At 42.0% G+C, this 20,576-nt stretch overlaps 1 protein-coding gene across 2 annotated transcripts in view; it reads right to left on the bottom strand.

Moving 5' to 3' along the window:
- The window catches only part of LOC138949393 (serine/threonine-protein kinase N2-like), a 104,366-nt gene that overhangs the window by 10,020 nt on the left and 73,770 nt on the right, over positions 1-20,576 (bottom strand). For both annotated transcript variants that reach the window (XM_070321206.1, XM_070321205.1), the window contains 7 exons: positions 14,152-14,420; positions 12,488-12,560; positions 10,652-10,831; positions 10,012-10,163; positions 8,680-8,899; positions 8,092-8,199; positions 1,303-1,383 (listed from right to left, as the gene is read on the bottom strand). In XM_070321206.1, the coding sequence (XP_070177307.1) occupies positions 1,303-1,383; positions 8,092-8,199; positions 8,680-8,899; positions 10,012-10,163; positions 10,652-10,831; positions 12,488-12,560; positions 14,152-14,420 (1,083 nt within the window). The remainder of the gene's footprint in view (positions 1-1,302; positions 1,384-8,091; positions 8,200-8,679; positions 8,900-10,011; positions 10,164-10,651; positions 10,832-12,487; positions 12,561-14,151; positions 14,421-20,576) is intronic.

Below are 20,576 nucleotides of genomic sequence, written 5' to 3'. Positions count from 1 at the left end.
TTACCCCCAATTTAAGACTCCCTCCTTTTTAAGACCTTGTTTCATCAGACTTTCTGTTCATAACCTCTGTACAATTACCCCCAATTTAAGACTCCCTCGTTTTTAAGACCTTGTTTTATCAGACTTTCTGTTCATAACCTCTGTACAATTACCCCCAATTTAAGACTCCCTCCTTTTTAAGACCTTGTTTTATCAGACTTTCTGTTCATAACCTCTGTACAATTACCCCCAATTTAAGACTCCCTCGTTTTTAAGACCTTGTTTTATCAGACTTTCTGTTCATAACCTCTGTACAATTACCCCCAATTTAAGACTCCCTCCTTTTTAAGACCTTGTTTTATCAGACTTTCTGTTCATAACCTCTGTACAATTACCCCCAATTTAAGACTCCCTCCTTTTTAAGACCTTGTTCTTTCAGACTTTTTGTTCATAACCTCTGTACAATTACCCCCAATTTAAGACTCCCTCCTTTTTAAGACCTTGTTCTTTCAGACTTTTTGTTCATAACCTCTGTAAAATGACCCCCATTTTAAGACTCCCTCCTTTTCAGGACCTTGTTTTTTCAGACTTTCTGTTCATAACCTCTGTACAATTATCCCCATTTTAAGACTCCCTCCTTTTTAAGATCTGGTTTTTTCAGACTTTCTGTTCATAAGCTCTGTAAAATTACCCCCCATTTTAAGACTCCCTCCTTTTTAAGATCTTGTTCTCTCAGACTTTCTGTTCATAAGCTCTGTAAAATTACCCCCATTTTAAGACTCCCTCCTTTTTAAGATCTGGTTTTTTCAGACTTTCTGTTCATAAGCTCTGTAAAATTACCCCCCATTTTAAGACTCCCTCCTTTTTAAGATCTTGTTCTCTCAGACTTTCTGTTCATAAGCTCTGTAAAATTACCCCCATTTTAAGACCTTGTTGTCTCAGATTTTTGGAGGTCTTAAAAGGGGGGTTCCACTGTACTGCAGGGTGTCATGTGGATAAATAAATAAATGTTCAAATGTTCAAACAAATAACGCCACAAACTAGCAGACAAAAACCACACGGCAGCAAGCACGAACCAAACGCTCAAGAAAAAAACACTGAGGTAAATAGGGCAATACAAGTCAGCAATGCAGTGAAACTCATTCAGGTCAGCCTTTTACCCGGAAGAACGACTGCCGCTTGACGTCTTCCGCATCCCGTTCGCTGGCCCCTAGACGCTTCTGAGGGTTTCGACGCATAAGCTTCAGAACCAAACAGACAACAGGGGTTAGACATTAAGAGCAGTGTACAATGAGAGGTAGAGTGTATTTAACAAACAATTACCCGGAAAAACGCCTGCTTCTTTACGTCTTCTGCATCTCGTTCGCTGGCGCCCAGTCGACGATCGGGGTTGCGTCTCAAAAGCTGATAAAATAAACGTCACATGGTGGTCATGAAATGATTTTTTCGCCTCAAGGAAAAGTAGGCCAAGGTCAAAAGGAGCAAGAATGCTTACACCAGCAAGAAGATATCTAATTACATAATTATGACGAGCTTACCTGAGTAAGTGAAGTCTAATTGTGGTTTTATCGACCACAATGTAGAGAGGAAAGGGATTACGTGAGATAGAACGCGGGAATACGTCACTGTTTAACGACGTGTAAATGGTGCAGAAAAAAGAGAAAGAGAGAGGAAAGGGATAGGGAGGGAAAACGGTTATCAGTATAACTCTGAAGACAACTTAGGGCGAGGCACGTAATCCCTTTCCTCTCTACATTGTGGTCGATAAAACCACAATTAGACTTCACTTACTCAGGTAAGCTCGTCATAATTATGTAATTTTATCTCCCACAATTCCGAGAGGAATGGGTCACGTGAGACTTTAAAGTCTGCAACATTTACACCCTAGCACTGTCGATGAATTGAAATACTGTACATATAAACCTACCCCAATTCTTCATGACAGAACAGCCTGTCCAAAACTCCTCCCACTGTCCACTGGTTTCTTGTAAAAAGTTGTGAAGGTGTTAGCCCGACGCCAACCAACAGTCTTCAGAATGGTTGCCAGAGGAATTTTACTTGCAGCTTTACTAGATGCAGCGGAACGAGTTGAATGCGGCGTAAATATTGTCATGTCAATACCCGCTTTTTGTAATCCAATCTTTGTCCATCGACGGATAGTATCTCTCGACACCGCTTTGTGAGGGGCTGTCCAACTGATAAAGAGTCTCGTTTCCGTTCCTCTAAATGCACGAGTTCTTTTGACATATTGTTTCAAATAATGTACAACACAAATTGCCAAATCAGACGGAAAAGCACAAAATACCACTTCATTCTGATGTTTGTTTGGGCCAGAAGTTTTGAGCAAATCCCCAAACCTACATCGTACATCTTCCTTTGTCCAACTCATGTTACGCAAGTCCATCAACCAAATCGCCTGTCCCCTTTGACTAGAGACCAACAAGCACAACAGCACAGTTTTAAGCGTCAATTGCGCCAGCGATAAAAATTTTGCCGGTGACCATTCTTTTAAAAAATTTAGCACTAGATTAGCGTCCCAGGTCACACAAGTACGGGGCAAAGCAGGCCGTCTGTTGAAAGCTCCTTTCAAAAACTTCTTCACCAGTGGATGACAACCCACTGAACAATTATCCTGAAGGGACAATGCGGAAACAGCGCTTCGTGCCATGTTCAAACTGCTGTATCCTTTGCCTTCTTGGAACAGTTTCGTTAAAAACCTTATCAACTCATGTGGAGAGGCACAAAAGGGATCTCTATCCCGTTCAAGGCAATGCTGAAGCCAGCGTTTGAAATATGACTCGTAGTTACGCTTTGTACCCTCTCTCCAGGCTGACATGATAATTTCTGTTGCTTCATCCTGAATTCCTTGTTTCTGGAGGGCTGTCCGGACAAGGAACATGCTACTAGTTTCATCTTCTTCAGTAGTGGATGGTGCTCCCCTGTCAGTGGATGACTGAGTAAGTTTTCTTTTCGGGGCAACATGACCGGCAGTTCTACTAGTAGACGCAACAGTTTCGTGAACCACACTTGCGTTGTCCATAATGGCACCACCAGCACACACTCCGCCTCTAAGACTTCTATCCTTTGGAGCACTCTTGGAATGAGACTGAAAGGCGGAAAACAGAACGCCTTGAACAATGACCAGTCTAAGGAAAATGCATCAATGGCAAATGCATCTGGGTCAGGTTTCCATGAAACATACTTTCTTAACTGTGCGTTAACACAAGAAGCAAATAAGTCTACATCACAGAGACCAAACCGATTGATGACTTCAGCAAACACTTGTGTGTCCAAATGCCATTCGATGTTGTGTCTATCTACACGGGATTCTGCATCTGCCTCTATATTTAGGCAACCCGGTAAGTGTGTTGCTGTTACACAATTACTATGTGATAAGCACCACAACCAAATGTCTCTGGCAATGTCGTTGCACAAAACTTTTGTGCTGCCCATGTTATTAATACAAGCAACAGTGGTGCTATTGTCTGTAAGTAACTGAATGTAAGAGTGACATAATCCCCTGCAAAGGGATTTCAAGGCAAAATAAGCTGCTTTAAGTTCCAAACAGTTAATATGTTCAAAAGCTTCTTCCTTGGTCCACATTCCACCTGTGGTGCTACCCTGACACTCCGCCCCCCACCCTATTTTCGAAGCATCTGATTTTACTATTACAGTAGGTATGCCTCTGCTAACAGGGGAAGGATATTGCTTTACATTATCAATCCACCAGAGAAGGTCTGAACGAACTTGTTCTGAAACCACAAGTTCTGCATCAAAGTCACCTTTCCTAACAGCAAGGGCTTCATTTTTTGCGATCTCTAATCGTTTAAAAAAGAGAGGTGCAACCCAAACACCCGGTTGGGCAGCCACTAAATATCCGATAACTTCAGCCAACTGCCTAATTGTACATTTCTTTCTTCCAGCCAAATCAGCGCACTTAGTACGAATTTTATCAACTGTCCGGGGGGTCAGAGAAACTAACATGTTCTGAGAATCAAGCTGAAACCCTAAAAACTCAATGCATTGAGTAGGTGTAAATACTGACTTTACAGGATGCACAGTAAAGCCCAAACGATCCAACAAAGCACATGTATCTAACACTGCTGCCTGGCATTCTTCAAAAGTGTCTCCTTGCAAAAGGGTATCATCAATGTATATCAGAAGGGTATGGCCAGATAAACGTAAGTGGGCCAATACAGGCTTTAGTAGTTTCGTGAAAATGCGGGGAGAATCACGATATCCCTGTGGAAGAGCCAGGAACTCAAAAGTTTTGCCATGAAACTGAAATCTGAAATATTTTCTGAACTTGGGAGCGATGCGTATGGAGAAATATGCATCTTTTAGATCAACTGAGGCAAAAAAGCAATCTTTTTTCATTAATGACACTGCGTTTTTTAATGTATCCATCTTGAAGTGAATCTTTTCAATTGTCTGATTCAAATTTTTTAGGTTTAAAATCACCCTTTGACTACCATCTTTTTTCTGACGCAAGAAAATACTGGATAAAAGTTGATCTGGCCGTTGATCCACCTCTTGAACAATCTGTTTCTCCACTAACTTCGCTACCTCATTAGCCACTAGCTCATCCTCGGAAGAAGAAAATCTAATTTCTTTCCTGTCTGGAATGTGTTCACCAGTGATCATAAATTCAATTTCAATTCCTGCGACTTGCTGAAGGATCCATCTATCAGAGGTTAACTGTCTCCAACTATTCAAATGATCAGCAACTTTTCCACTATGAAAGTTCTGAGGAGTATTCACAAATTTTGAACTGACCTGTTCCCTAAAAATAGAAACCGCTGGCGCACAAATATTAGATTCTAATCCCGTTTTGTTTTCTTGGAGGGAATCCCGCTCTGTTGGGAGTGGAACTTGGGAGAGAATTTGTGTCCTGTCTGTCGGTTGGAGACACCTCTTCTCTGCTGGTACTGTTGTCTCTGCTGAAACTGTTGTCGAGGTCGCCCTTGGTAGAACTGACGACCTCTGGTGGCGTTTTTTGAAAGGGGCTGTGACAGTGTGGATGATAATTTCCTGTTCTTCACTGCATCGTCGACCCTTTTCGCTAGATCCTCCCCAAACAAAAACTCGTTAGACGTCAGTTTGAAATTTAGCTGCGCATTGCATAAGGCCCTGCAGTCTTGGCTAAGTGTCGGCCTGAGTGCTTCGCGCCGCACTTGTGACAGGTCCTTGTGTGAAGCCATAAGAAGTCGAGCCGCATCGGCCAGTTTGCTAAAGCTGTCACGCTCACTCAACTTCCGACTTGCTGGTTTTTCTTTGAGGTCGGACATAAGCTGAGCGATAATTTTCAGCGTACAACCTACTTGTTCCTGAACAAAGGACAGGTTCGAGTCTCTTTTCTTTGCAAACTTGTCTAACAGTTTGCCATCTAATTCACGATTGAGAGTCGGCGTTCGAAGCGACGTGACATTTTTGGGCCGCGGATAGTTCTGAAGAGTGTCTCGCACACGTGCCCGATCTGATGGAAGAAGAAGTCCTTCTTCAAAACGATCTGCCAGAGATGGATGAATCCCCTCGCCAACTGTATCCACTACTATGCCTGCGTCAAAATCATTGTCCGAAGCAACATCCGTGTCTTCAGCCGAATCAAACTCATTTTCGAACTGCTCATGAGCAAATCTAACCGAAGCACCGTCTTCTCCATCCGCTTGCGACTCTTGCGCCGAACTGCTTTCGGTTCCATGCGACTCGGTTCCACGCGATGTTGAAGCAACAGGCGTCGCATTAAGCTTACCAACTTTCTCCAAATCAGATAGTCTGCCAGACAAGGCAGTCATTGTCTCCAAAATTTTGTCCATTTTCAGAGTAACTTCACAATCACGTGGGCCAGACGAGCTCTTCTCTATTGAAAGAGACTGATCAACTCCCGTCTTTTCTGACGGTATCACTTCAGAAGGTTGTGCTTTCGCCGGTTTCTTGCCGGTTTTCTTCCCGCCAGCAGCACATTCACCACCTCCCGAGTCCGCCATATTCCGAACAAAAACCACACGAAAAAGTTATATTGATTCCTGGGGACGAGCAAGCGCACCCGTTACAGTATGAAAACAATTTAAAATCCACTGCAAAGATTTTCAAATCTTCAATGGACTAGTGCCCAGCCTTAGCACAGCGGACCTTCTGTGGCCCATAGTTCGCCTCAGGCGATAGTAATTGCTGTAATCGAGACAGCTGCTGAAAAAACAAAGAGGCTGCTTCAGCAAATCGTGACTGACTATGTCAGCAAATCGTGACTGACTGTGTCAGCAAACGTGTACTTCATTTCCGTAGCCAAAATAATATGTCATCCTACCAAAACAAGTCACAATTCCGACTGACCTTAGGTCACACGTGCAAAAACAAGTAACGATCCCAACTGACTCAAATATAGTAGGTCACACCTGCAAAAACAATGAACGCGCCGACTGACGCCTAACATTTCCATGTGTTAGCTTCGACGAATAAAATTCATACGCGAAACAACAAGTTCCCGGTTCAAAAAACCAACAAACACCGAAAACTCCAAACTGTTTCCTTACCTTGCAAGTTGACACAATGATAAACAATCAAAATAGTCAATACACTTCAACTAACCTACAACTAAAACTTGTACAGAGAAAGGTTAGAGGAAAATGAAAGCAAAGCAAGAGAGACAGTGCACCAACACGTCTTCACAGGACGGAAACCATTCGTTCAGTGACGTATTCCCGCGTTCTATCTCACGTGACCCATTCCTCTCGGAATTGTGGGAGATAAAACAAGGTCAGTCAGAACTAGGTCAAGGTCAGAAAAGCCCAGGTCAAGTTACTCATAGCAGTCAGGTCAAGGTCAGAAGAAAACGAATGTCATTTACAATAATTAGCCTAGTCAGAAACAGCTAGGTCACTCAAAAGAATTTGAAGGTCACACTAAAGAAGGTTGAGGTGACACTAAAGAAGGTTGAGGCCTTTTGAAAAAGGTGAGAATGAATAAAAATGGAAATGTAACAGTCTGATTTAAAATGCAAGAAAGAAAAGGATCAAATGCAGACCTGTTTACCCCCATAAGTGTTTTGGAGTAATGCTCAGCCCCAAAAATAGTAATCCTGGCACAAAAATAGTAATCATCCAGCATTCGTCGCCAATTACAACGCACATGACAACTGTGTCTGCGAAACGCAATCATGCACATATATATCCATCATTCACAAACAAAACACATCAGTCAGTTTTTGTAGTCATCATAATTTCAACGAAGATCACATCAAAAGCACATGCATCGCTGATTCTTTTTCTTTTGCTCGTAGTAGGCCTTTTTCAGTGTATCAAGCGCTTCTCTACTGTACTTGCGCTTGCCGAATGAGTGAGGGCGAGACTTCACCACTAGAATAAGGCTCTCCAGCGTCTTATCAGACATGATCTCTGGTCAGTCCTGTGCTTTTTCACCCCATTTTGCCATTGAAAAAACAATGCCAAACATGTGAATTCATTGTTAAAAAAAAAAAAAAAATAAAAAAAAAATTTTTTTTATACATTTTTTTAATTTATAAAAATCGTAGTCTTGACACGGATAGCGGAATGGCGTATTTTTTGCAGAAAATCGTAATAAATTACGCCAAAATCGTAAGGGTAAACAGGTCTGCAAATGCATGAAAGTTTGTATTTGACACATCACCTGCAGAATATAACTAAAATAAGAACAATTTCTGTTCTGTTCCTTTTCTACAATAGGTGTGAAACCAAAGGAAGCAACTCTGTGATCTAAACTAATGATAAATTAACCAAAAAAACAAAACATCCAGTCCTAAATTATTTTATGTATTAAATAAAAAATGTATTATGTCACAGAGAATAAAACAGCATCTTACACAAGTTATTTAATCATGATTGTCGAAGCATAAAACCCACAATCTGCCTCTGTTACCATACCACCCTAATATTTTCATTGCAAAATCTGCCTCTGTTACCATACCACCCTAATATCTTCATTACAAAATCAGTTGAGATACCTGACTTCAAAGAAGGATCGAGTTCAGCTGATGCTAATTTCTTACACTATACAGACAATTATGCACTGACCCTTACATCATCAGCCCTATAAAGAGAAAAGGGCTAGCGAAGGCATTCTCATCTTCCTTACCCGTCTCATGATAGCGATGGCTTCTGTGGAGAGGTATCGTGGGTAACGGACTTCTTCGTTAACGATGCTGTCGAACACCTCCTCTTCGTCGTCGCCTGGGAATGGAGACTGTAACACAAATCACAATTGCAAGTATTTCATTTGTACACCCCATAGGTTTAACTCTGTCTGTCTATTTGTTTGTCTGTTCCTCAGTCTGCACTGAGACCTCTGATTCTTAATCAACACACACACACACACACACACACACACACACACACACACACACACAATGTTTCTCTTCCTGAACACAGCTCTTTAAGAAACAAATAGCAACATTTTATGAAGCACCACTCAGCCCCTACCCAGAAACTGTAGTCTACTTACTTGCCTGCAGCAAGATTTTTCTCTCTAAACACACCCTACAAAGGGAGACAAATCAACAGCACCCATCCCCCCCCCCCCCCAACCTCTTTTCTATGACACAACAGCAGATGCAGGATTGACAGACTAAACACACCCTACAAAGGGAGACAAATCAACACCCCTCACTCCCCCCCCCCCCCCTTCTATAACACAAAAGCATAGAAAGATGTAGAATCCACTGACCTCTCCGACCAACATCTCATAGATGAGGACGCCCAGGCCCCACCAGTCGACGGCGCGTGTGTACGACGTCTCCGTCAGCACTTCTGGGGCCAAGAACTCCGGGGTGCCGCAGAACGTACTGGTTCGATCCCCGTACCCCATGCACTCTTTGCACAGCCCAAAGTCAGCGATTTTCAGGTAACCTTCCGCGTCCAGTAGCAAGTTGTCCAGCTTCAAGTCTCTGTTGGAAAAAACAACCATGTTAGCTTTTTCTGGGCTATAAAAAAAACCTCTGGAAATAACTGTCTAAGGCTTTCTCCAGAATAGAACTTCTCTGGAAATAGCTCTGTCTAAGACTTTCTCCAGAATAGAACTTCTCTGGAAATAGCTCTGTCTAAGACTTTCTCCAGAATAGAACTTCTCTGGAAATAGCTCTGTCTAAGACTTTCTCCAGAATAGAACTTCTCTGGAAATAGCTCTGTCTAAGGCTTTCTCCAGAATAGAACTTCTCTGGAAATAGCTCTGTCTAAGACTTTCTCCAGAATAGAACTTCTCTGGAAATAGCTCTGTCTAAGACTTTCTCCAGAATAGAAAAACTGTGGATGTAACTCTGTCAGGCTTGTATGGGTTGTGAAAGAGTGACTACTCTTGCTTTTAGTGAGGCAAACTTTCCACACGTGCTCTTTGCTCACATGTTTCAGACACCCCACACTAGTGACTGTCCTACAATGTCACGTGGGAAAGATTGACTCATTAAAAGCAGGAGTGTCCACTCTATGACAACCCGTTATTTCCAAACATTACCTATTAGTCCTATGGAAGTGTCGTCACACATAGAAAGAAGAGTGAACATTTTGAGTCTCATCCACTGTGACAACAAATCTCACAGGGGGCTAAATAGGGAGATAGCCTTTTTTACTCCATTCCTTCTGCAACGTATAATCTTGCAGCATACAATTCAAGAAAGCCATATTTTCTACTTCATTCTTTCTGCACATATAATATTGCAGTATACAAAGAAAGCCATATGTATAGGTTACAGCCCGGGCTGATGACTTGTATGCATTTAATCCATGTTGAGGAAGTGTGTGCCAATATGAAAGTCATCTTTTGAGGTTTTGCCGAAAGTGAAATTATTTATATGTTTATGCACCATCAAGGTATGGGTTTCTAGCTGTTTCACTTTTAAACTAAAATGTTAACATTCAGCAATAAAAAATATTACTATTATCCATTCTTCACTATTTCACAGTGTATTGCCATAGTACCCGTCACGAAGTGCAGGTAAAAACATTAGTTTTTTACAGTAACTGTTGCATAACTATAACTCTGTGTCATTCTGTGTTCACTCACCTGTAAACGATCTTGTTTTCATGCAGATACTGCAGCCCTAACACCACACAGCCTGCGTAGAAGATGGTGCGGGTTTCCGTGAAGACGTCGCTGTGAATGTGCATCATCAGGTCGCCGCCACACGCATACTCCATCACAAAACACACGTGTTCCTGTCACACCAAAATCACACACACTGAAAAACACACTAAATATAAATCATCAGGCAGCCGCCACAAGCATACTCCATCACAAAACACACGTGTTCCTGTCAGACCAAAATCACACACAGTAAATTATCACTTTTTTCAAATATTGAAAACAGACAGAGACACACAAACACATACACACTCACTTCCACAAACATACGCACAACTCTTCTTTTTCACGATGTATCACTCTAACAAGAACAAGAGGTATTTTTTTTAATAGACTAGCTCGGAAATAACTCGGGTTTGTATGGGTCGTGAAAGCATGAATACTCGTGGTTTTAGTGAGTCAAACTTTCCCATGAGACATTACAGGCCAGTTACAGGCGAGGGGTGTGTCTGAAACGTGTGGACAAGGTAGAAAGCTTGCCTCACTAAAAGCAAGGGTATTCACTCTTTCACAACCCGTATAAACCCAAGTTATTTCAAGAGTTCGTCTTTTTTGTACTGACCGCCGTTTGGAAGCAGGCGAAGAGGTTGACGAGGAAGGGATGCCGCATGGTGTTGATCACCTCAAAGATCCGTTTCTCCGACATCAAGCTCTCCACCTCGTCTCGCGCGATGATGTCCCCTTTCTTCAGCGCCTTGATGGCAAAGTATTCGTTGGTCTTTTTGAACTGCGTTAACAACACCTGTGAACACCACACATACAGTTAAAATACAGATAGAGTTAAAAACAACAAATATAGAGTTACAAACAACAAAGCACTCAGTCTTTTTCTACTGGTTAACAAACAACACCTGCAAGCACCACAGAGAGAGTTAAAAACACAGATAGAGTTCAAACAACAAAGTACTCGGTCTTTTTGTACTGCGTTAACAACACCTGCGAACACCACAGAAAGAGTTCAAACAACAAAGTACTCGGTCTTTTTGTACTGCGTTAACAACACCTGCGAACACCACAGAAAGAGTTCAAACAACAAAGTTCTCGGTCTTTTTGTACTGCGTTAATAACATCTGCGAACACCACAAAAAGAGTTCAAACAACAAAGTACTTGGTCTTTTTGTACTGCATTAACAACACCTGCGAACACCACAGAAAGAGTTCAAACAACAAAGTACTCGGTCTTTTTGTACTGTGTTAACAACACCTGCGAACACCACAGATAGAGTTCAAACAACAAAGTACTCGGTCTTTTTGTACTGCGTTAACACCTGCGAACACCACAGAAAGAGTTCAAACAACAAAGTACTCGGTCTTTTTGTACTGCGTTAAGAACACAAACACCACAGATAGAGTACTTGGTCCTTTTGTACTGCGTTAACAACACCTGCAAACACCACAGATCGAGTTCAAACAACAAAGTACTCGGTCTTTTTGTACTGCGTTAACAACACGTGCTAACACCACAGATACGAGTTCAAACAACAAAGTACTCGGGTCTTTTTGTACTGGTGAACAACACCTGCAAGATCACAGAGAATAGGTTGTAGACCAGTTTGGAAAACTTTTGAAAGTACTGTCAGCAACCCTAGAAAACAGGTCTGTGTAATCTTACTTTTGTGTGTGCGCTCTCCGCTCTCCGTGAGGAAAGAACATGAAGGGGTCTGTACGTGTACAGGAGGGGATGACAGGGAAGGGACACTGTCACTAGTTTTCTAGCTGTTGGTTTCTTTGCTTTATTCTTGTTTCATTGTTTGTTTGCTTGTTTGTTTATTCCACTTGCTTATCCTTTTAAAGGAAAAAAAAAAAAAAAAAGGTCTGTTTACGGTAACATAGGGTGAAAAAATAGGGTCGGCAGGTCGGCTTTTTTCCCCATTTTTTTTCCCATTTTTTTTTCTCCCCTCTCTATGTTTCACAGTTCATTTCTACTCATCAATCCCTGTTTTTGCCCAACATAACTGTAAACAGTACTTTGAGCTTACCTCCCTTCTGTCGTCTGCTGTTTGAGCGCAAACAGCTCTATTTTGGATGCTTTTTTTTTCTTCAGATGATCCAAAAAAAATATTAGGGTCGGGCCTAAAAACTAGGGTCGGTCGGGTTACCGTAAACAGACCTATTTTTTTTTTGGCCTAATAGAAATGTTGGATGTAAGGACAGGTTGGAAGAAAAGGCGTAGCTTTAAACCTCTATCCTTGTAAAATAAAGTTCCATCATCATCATCATCATCATCATCATCATCATCATCATCATCATCATCATCATCATCATACACACTGCCTGCAGACACAGAAGCACCTGGCTTTAAAAGTATACAACAAAAATTGTGTTTTGAGAAAAAAAGAAAAAAGATTGTGTCAGGTGAAAAATACAGGACAATACAAAGCGGAGAAAACAAACTGACCTTTCCAAAGTGACCTCTTCCTAGAACACTGATGGGTCTGAAGTCATCCATTGAGCATGGCTGGCCTGCAAATCTGTAACACACCGCAGCACAAAGGCAAGTCAGGAAAGGTAAACATTTACCGTACTTTCCGGGTCATAAAGCGCGACTTTTTTCCTCGAGTTCGACCCCTGCGTCTTGTATAACGAAGCGCCTAATCCGTGTATGAAATACGAAAAAAATCAAAGAGACCGCCTGAGTACCAGTCAAACAACTTGTGATAATGCATGTTTCAGCTACTAGGTACTGCCCTGCCTTTGATCTGGCCGCACACACAGATTTCCACTCTGTTAAACTCGGTCACTGACCGGTCACTGACCCCGGTGCAGGAAGTGTTTCCTCTCTCAGATATGACAGGGGAACCACCTCTCATGGCAAAAACTGGGTCATTGACCCCTGGGAAGAAGGTCGTGTCTATAAACAAGGCCACCCAGCTATCACAATGCTTTTGATCTGGCCGCACACACAGAGCACACATATTTTCCCCCAGTTAAAGTCGGTCACTGACCGGTCACTGACCCCTGTGCAGGAAGTGTTTCCTCTCTCAGATATGACAGGGGAACCACCTCTCATGGGTCATTTTGGTGCGCCCTATCGGCCCCCTGCGTCCAATGGGTGACTGGATTACAATTTTTGTTAAAAAGAAGGGGGTGCGCCTTATGCGCTGTAGCGCCTTGTCACCCGGAAAATACGGTAGATGTCATCGCTTTATTTCACTTCACACAGTGAAACCTCAGAAACAACATTGAGCTTTTTTTCACAAATTGTTACATTACAGTGACATGTCACTACATACCACAAAATCAATCAATCAATCAATATGAGGCTTATATCGCGCGTATTCCGTGGGTACAGTTCTAAGCGCAGGTATTTTTTTATTTTTATGCAATTTATATCGCGCACAATCATATTCAAGGCGCAGGGATTTATTTATGCCGTGTGAGATGGAATTTTTTTTACACAATACATCACGCATTCACATCGGCCAGCAGATCGCAGCCATTTTGGCGCATATCCTACTTTTCACGGCCTATTATTCCAAGTCACACGGGTATTTTGGTGGACATTTTTATCTATGCCTATACAATTTTGCCAGGAAAGACCCTTTTGTCAATCGTGGGATCTTTAACGTGCACACCCCAATGTAGTGTACACTAAGGGACCTCGGTTTTTCGTCTCATCCGAAAGCCATCATGCTTACTGTAAACCCCCTTACCCAACCCAACCCCCCCCCCCCAAAAAAAAAACCACACACACGCACGCATGCACACATGAACACACACAATCATCCATAAATCAAAAACAAAAAACAAGCAAGAAATGCGTTAGGAATGTTTAATTGTGACAAAACAAAACGTTACGGTCACTGATTTTTTGGTCACAATTAAACATTCCAGCAACATACCTTGCTTTTTTAAATTTTTATTCTGAATTTTGGAACGTTGGCAGTCTATTTGTTTGAAGATTTCATCCATCAATATATTCACATTCATGTCTCGCACACTACAGTATCAATCAACCATACACAATCACTGCACACGATCCCAGTAAACACCAATGACATGCACACACACACACACACACAAACCCCAAAACCAAGGAAGAATCCAACCAAAGCAACTCACAGAGAATCTGACGAGGTTGGTGGTGGTGGAGCAGGCCGCGTTTTCTCCGACGGTGGTGGTGGTGCTGAGGGTAACTTGGGGGGCGGTGCGGACGGAAGAGGCGGTGTTTTCGGCCGCTGACTGTTGGGCGCCTCTTTTTCAAAACTGTGGGTGGTCCGGGGGGTCGGGGTGGGCTCCGTAGCCTTGACCCTCGGCTCATCCAGGTCAACGAAGGAGGACTCTGGTGTGATGAGCTCTTCGGGCAAGAAGTCAAAGTTGGACAGGGCTTGCTGCAAAGGAAATGGAGAGAACAAGTTGAAAATATCGATCTCAAGCCTTTGCACTCTTGCATTTATTACATCAGACCAATTTCATTTGTAATTTTGCGTTTCTTTCCTTATATTATTGGTATTATTATTTTTTTAAAATCTGTTATTCATGTACCCCCATGAGATTTTATGAAATAAACCATAGCCTTGCCTTGCCTTCCCAAGACAGGCAAGATGTAGTGTGTCGCTTAAGGAACTGAATTATGAAAAGCTTTTATCGTATTTAATAATAATAATAATAATAATAATAACATTTATATAGCGCTAAATCAAAAACTTTCGTTAAAAAGGCTTGCTCTAAGCGCTTGACATCTAAACTAAAACGTCATTCACACTCTTTACAATGATGTACAAGAACTTCATGTCACACTCTTTCATTCAGTATAGCACCATTCACACAGTTGTTATTCTGCACAAGACAATAAGTTAGTCTAACATTTAGAATGTTCATAAGATGAAAACAAGAGAAAACCAGACTGATTAAAACAACTGCTTAGTGCTAACAAAGCATGAATCTTAATGATAACGTAATACATGTTTAACTGTTAAGACCATAAAAAAACCTATATGCTAAAATAACTTCGAACTTTTAAGAACTTCTTATAAGATACACAGCACATCTAGATAAACACCAGAATGATAAAACAAAAGGCAACTCGTTAAAACTATTAAATGCATCAATGTCTAAAACACGAAAGACTCAAATATAAGATACACAATTCTCTAAAATTGTTTATTAAAACTGAAACCGACCTGCTCAAAGTAAACCATACCCACCCCCTCCCTACCCACCCCCAACCCTCCTCCTACACTAAATACTAATTATTTCTACTCTTAACTTCCCAACTACACGTTATCCATAAACTATGCACAGGAACATGTGTGTCAGCATTATGTGGCACCGACATGACTTGTGCATATCTAGCCTACAGCTAAGGGTTAAAGTTAAAGGACTACTGCAGTGAAAAATTATATTTATAATAATTTAAAACAAAAGACAAAAATAACAAGCTGAATAGAGATGGAACCGTTACAGAACAGGATGGCAAAATGTTGCGACTTTAGGAGTTGTGTTTCAGGAAGAGGTGAGTTTTGAGTGCTCGCTTGAATGACTGTACTGACTGAGAGTGGCGAATGTGAGAGGGGAGAGAGTTCCATTGAGTAGATGCGCAAAATGCAAAAGTGCGTTGTCCATATGCTTTTGATTTTGTGTGTGGGATGACTAGGGTGCGGCTATCAGAAGAGGAGCGGAGTTGTCTAGCAGGAGTGTATACAGTGAGAAGTTCAGAGAAATAAGCAGGAGACGAGGCAGAGAAGAAGTGAAAGCAGAGAGTGGACAGTTTGTATTCAATGCGGGCTTGGATGGGTAACCAGTGGAGTGTGCGGCGAAGTGGTGTGACATGATCTTTTTTTCGTGCTTTGAGGATCAGGCGTGCTGCAGAATTTTGAACTTTCTGTAGTTTGTGCAGGAGGTAGAGTGGACAGCCAGAGAGAAGAGAGTTACAGTAGTCAAGTTTAGAAAGAACAAGAGAGCAGACTAGAGTGTTTGTAGTTTGAACGGACAGAGTATGGCGGATGGTTGCGATCTTGCGGAGTTCAAAGTATGCGGACCTACAGATGTTGGAGATGTGCTTGTTGAGTGTCATGTCTGAGGAGATGGTGAAGCCGAGGTTTCTAGCTGAAGAAGAGAAAGAGATGTCGGTATTGCCTACTTGGACAGACGAAGGTTGAGAATTTGGGAACTTAGTGGACTTTTTCATGCACAGAAGTGCCTCTGTCTTATCATCATTTAGTTTTAACTTATTTTCTACCATCCATGACTTAACATCTAAGATACAGGTCTGAATGGTCTGGATGGCGGCATGTCTCAGCGGGGGAACTAGGCTTATACAACTGGGTATCATCAGCAAAAGACTGGTTTGAAACGGAATTTGTTGAATGGCAGAAAAAAACCAGCTCTTTCCTTTGTTCTTTTCACAACTGATGTTTCTTGTGGAATCTGACCTGGATATCTTTGGGGAAAAAACTGCAACAACACAGACTCTTCAGCAGAGTCTTCCCAACACACCATAAAGCAAATTCAAGGTCGCAAGGAGAAACAGAAGAACCCGGTGATATTCATCTTGCAGTCTCATGGACTCAGTTTATAAACCAAAGAACAAAGGCTGTTGTTACTGTGTGCATCGGCGGCGCCTACAGCCCGATATTAATTCGGCAAAGTCCACTTTGTTAAGTCTACTTCATAAAGCTCACTCCACGAAGCTTTGGCACTGACATTTTTGTAAAAAGACTTAGCAAAGTCATCACTCAGGAAGTCAACTTGGGGCTCAAATAAGGATGGCCGTAACACTTGCAGGGCTACTTGGTACAGAGAATGTGTCTTCGTCATCCAAACGGCAAGATTATATGTGCAACTGCTTTGCAATCACCCCGCCATTAACGTAGCTGTACTCCGTCTTTCAAGGAAAAAAAGAGGAAGAAGCAAAGATTGTTTCCCCCAACAGAGATCATTGGGTCAATTTTCACTTCACAACAGTAAGTCTCGCTGCAAAGCCTTTCAATCAATCAATCAATCAATATGAGGCTTATATCGCGCGTATTCCGTGGGTACAGTTCTAAGCGCAGGGATTTAAAAAAAAAATTTTTTTTTATGCAATTTATATAGCGCACATAATCCAGACGCAGGGATTTATTTATGCCGTGTGAGATGGAATTTTTTTTACACAATACATCACGCATTCACATCGGCCAGCAGATCGCAGCCATTTCGGCGCATATCCTACTTTTCACGGCTTATTATTCCACGGGTATTTTGGTGGACATTTTTATCTATGCCTATACAATTTTGCCAGGAAAGACCCTTTTGTCAATCGTGGGATCTTTAACGTGCACACCCCAATGTAGTGTACACAAAGGGACCTCGGTTTTTCGTCTCATCCAAAGACTAGCACTTGAACCCACCACCTATGTTAGGAAAGGGGGAAGAAAATTGCTAACGCCCTGACCCAGGGTCGAACTCGCAACCTCTCGCTTCCGAGCGCAAGTGCGTTACCACTCGGCCACCCAGTCCAGAAGGAAGAAAAGAGGTAGAACTGGAAGCACAGATTTTTTCCCAAACAGAAATCACTCGATCTTCTTCTTCTGCGTTCGTGGGCTGAAACTCCCATGTACACTCGTGTTTTTTGCACGAGTGGAATTTTACGTGTATGAGACACTCGGTCAATTTTCACTTCACAACGGTAAACTCTCGCTGCAAGGCACTCTTCACTACTGCAAGAACCACCAACACCAAAACACTTGAAGCGGTCGACTACTTACTACCCAACACAACATCTCACTTACACACAACAGCATCATCAGCACAAATTTCACTGCGGCCCCAAATGATCGTATTTTGAAAACAAGACGAGCACAGCTTGTGAGCCCGGCCCCCACTCGAAGAGGAAAGGCTGAACCAGATCCCCCAGCCGGGAGAAGAAAGGGGGATAGCGGAGATAGATATTGATGGCCCCAGTGCCACACACGTTGCCGGCCGGTGTGAACACTAAACTCCCGCTGTGCCAATCAATAGTCAGGCATGTACAGTGGAACCCCCTTTTAAGACTTCAAAAAATCTGAGAAAAAAGACCCCCCACCCACCCTCCCTTTTAAGACCTTGCTTTTTCAGATTTTCTGTTCACAACCTCTGTAAATTGACCCCCCTTTTAAGACTTCCAAAAATCTGAGAAAATGAGGTCTTAAAAAATCTTAAAATGGGGGTAAATTTGCAGAGGTTATGAACAGAAAATCTGAAAAAGGAAGGTCTTAAATTGGGGGTCTTAAATTGGGGGATCTTAAAAGGGGGTTTCACTGTACCGGCACAGCGTGCGCCCACCAGACAATGTGCAGATAGCGTGCTGGCCTTCATTACAAAAGTTGGGAGTTGCCAAGTTCATCTACTAATTGATCGAATTAGTTTTGTTTTGATCCGACTTTAAGTGCAATGCTACCCAACAGATGCAGATGACAAAAGTTAGTAGTTGCAAAGTTAATCTACTGATGAATCAAAATAGTTTTGATCCAGTTTAAACTAAGCACGAATCTGCCAAGAGTTGCTGACTTGATTTGACTGATCATCAGATTGGTTTTGCTGTGGATTGAAGTGCATTGCTATCAACAGGCATAGATGACAAAAGTTTGGAGTTGCAAAGTTATTCAGCACATCAATCAAATTCGTTTTGATCTGACATACAGCACAAGACTGTCAAGAGTTGCTGACAGTGACTTAATTTGACTGATAACTGAATTACTTTTGATTCCGCTTAAAAGTGGAAGGCTGCAAAGAGTTTCTGAGTTGATTTCAGTGATGAAATTTGGTCTTGTCTGCGTGTGATGGGAAGGTGGACGAGGCACAAGTGCTTGGTACGTCTTGTTAGAAATCAACCTTTTCACCACTAGTTGCCCTCGTTCTCACCACATTCTAAACTTTGTCAAAAGTTGCCGACTTCATTTGACTGATAATTGAATTAGCTTTGATTCCAGTTAAAGTGGAAGGCCACCAACAGTTGCTGAATTAATTTTGGGTGATCTGAAGGCAGAAGAGGAGCAAGCGCTTAGTGCTAGGTCTGTCACTGGTGGGTGTTATTACAATTATTCTGGAAACCCCACGAAATCAACGTATGCTGCCTGAACGGTCGGGCCTACACATAAAAATCCACTAATGCAAAAAACATGAGTGAACGTGAGAGTTTCAGCCCATGAACAAAGAAGAAGAAGAAGATTCTGGCCACATCATCGAATTTGTCAACACTGAACTTCAAAAAACTTTCCCATCCCTTTGTCCATTTTGATCAACTTTTGTGCATGCAAACAACCATTCAAAGCTGTTCTTTGGCAGGTAAAGCTTTTTTATGTTTTAAGCAACCACTTCTTCTTCTTCGGTGTTATCGCGCGTTAACTCTCACCTGCACTCATTCTTATTTTGCACGTAGGCTTTTATGTGTATGGTCCTACCCCCCCCCCCCCCCCCCCCCCACCTTTCTTTTTTCCTGGCGGGAGCGAGCACTGAAAGTTTTGTTTATTCTGCCCAACAACAGCAGGAGACTTCCTAAGAAGACTGTGCCCAGAGGAGAAAACAGCTGCATAGGCCTTTAAATAAATTTAATGCAAAGAGACTCACATATTTATCTTCAAAGCTCAAACTTTAGACTGTTTGGGACTTTCAAAAGATGCACACAGTCAGTTTTAACAAACTGCATATAAACATCTGTTCATTACTTGCCAGGTTCAAGTGTTTGAACTGTAACAGAGGGTTTTGTGGTAAAATGTGTTATCACTCAACCTAATATAGATTATTAATGACAGACACCTACCTGAGCTAAGTTCATTTTCTGTTCAATATATTGTTACTTGTTTGTCCTTTTGCTTCAAAGGCAAGCTAGGTAGATTTTAGAACAAAAGAAGTCTGTCTTGGATTTTATACTATAGTTCGTTATGACAATGAGCGCTTCTGGGGTGATAACTCCTGTGATCTTGCCGCGAGGTGGCGCCAGTTACCAGCCAAAAGAAAGAAGGGGCATAACCTCACCAGAACTGACCATTGTCTGTTTACCGTATAAAATGCACGACTTACACACGAACTGTTACCAAACCAATATGCTATTTGGGACCAATGCAATTTTTTTCCCCTTTCTCGTGTGATCTTGTCGCGAGGTGGCGCCAGTTACCAGCCGAAAGAAAGAGGGGGCATAACCTCACCAGAACTGCCCATTTGTAGTCAGACTTTCATAGAACACAGTGTCACTGCAAGAAGCAGACAGCTTAGTACAGTGAAACCCTCATTTAAAAAAACCCACCACAATTTATATAAAACTTCCTCCCTTTTAAGACTCTCTTTTCTCAAACTTTCTGTTCATAACCTCTGTAAATTTTCCTCTATTTTAAGACTCCCCTTCGTGTACACTACATTGGGGTGTGCACGTTAAAGATCCCACGATTGACAAAAGGGTCTTTCCTGGCAAAATTGTATAGGCATAGATAAAAAATGTCCACCAAAATACCCGTGTGACTTGGAATAATAGGCCGTGAAAAGTAGGATATGCGCCGAAATGGCTGCGATCTGCTGGTCGATGTGAATGC

The sequence above is a fragment of the Littorina saxatilis genome, linkage group LG15, assembly GCF_037325665.1.
Source record: "Littorina saxatilis isolate snail1 linkage group LG15, US_GU_Lsax_2.0, whole genome shotgun sequence".
In the NCBI taxonomy this organism is placed as follows: Eukaryota; Metazoa; Mollusca; class Gastropoda; order Littorinimorpha; family Littorinidae; genus Littorina; species Littorina saxatilis.
Note: the sequence above shows the minus strand (reverse complement) of the source record. Positions and strands in the feature narration are given on the sequence as shown.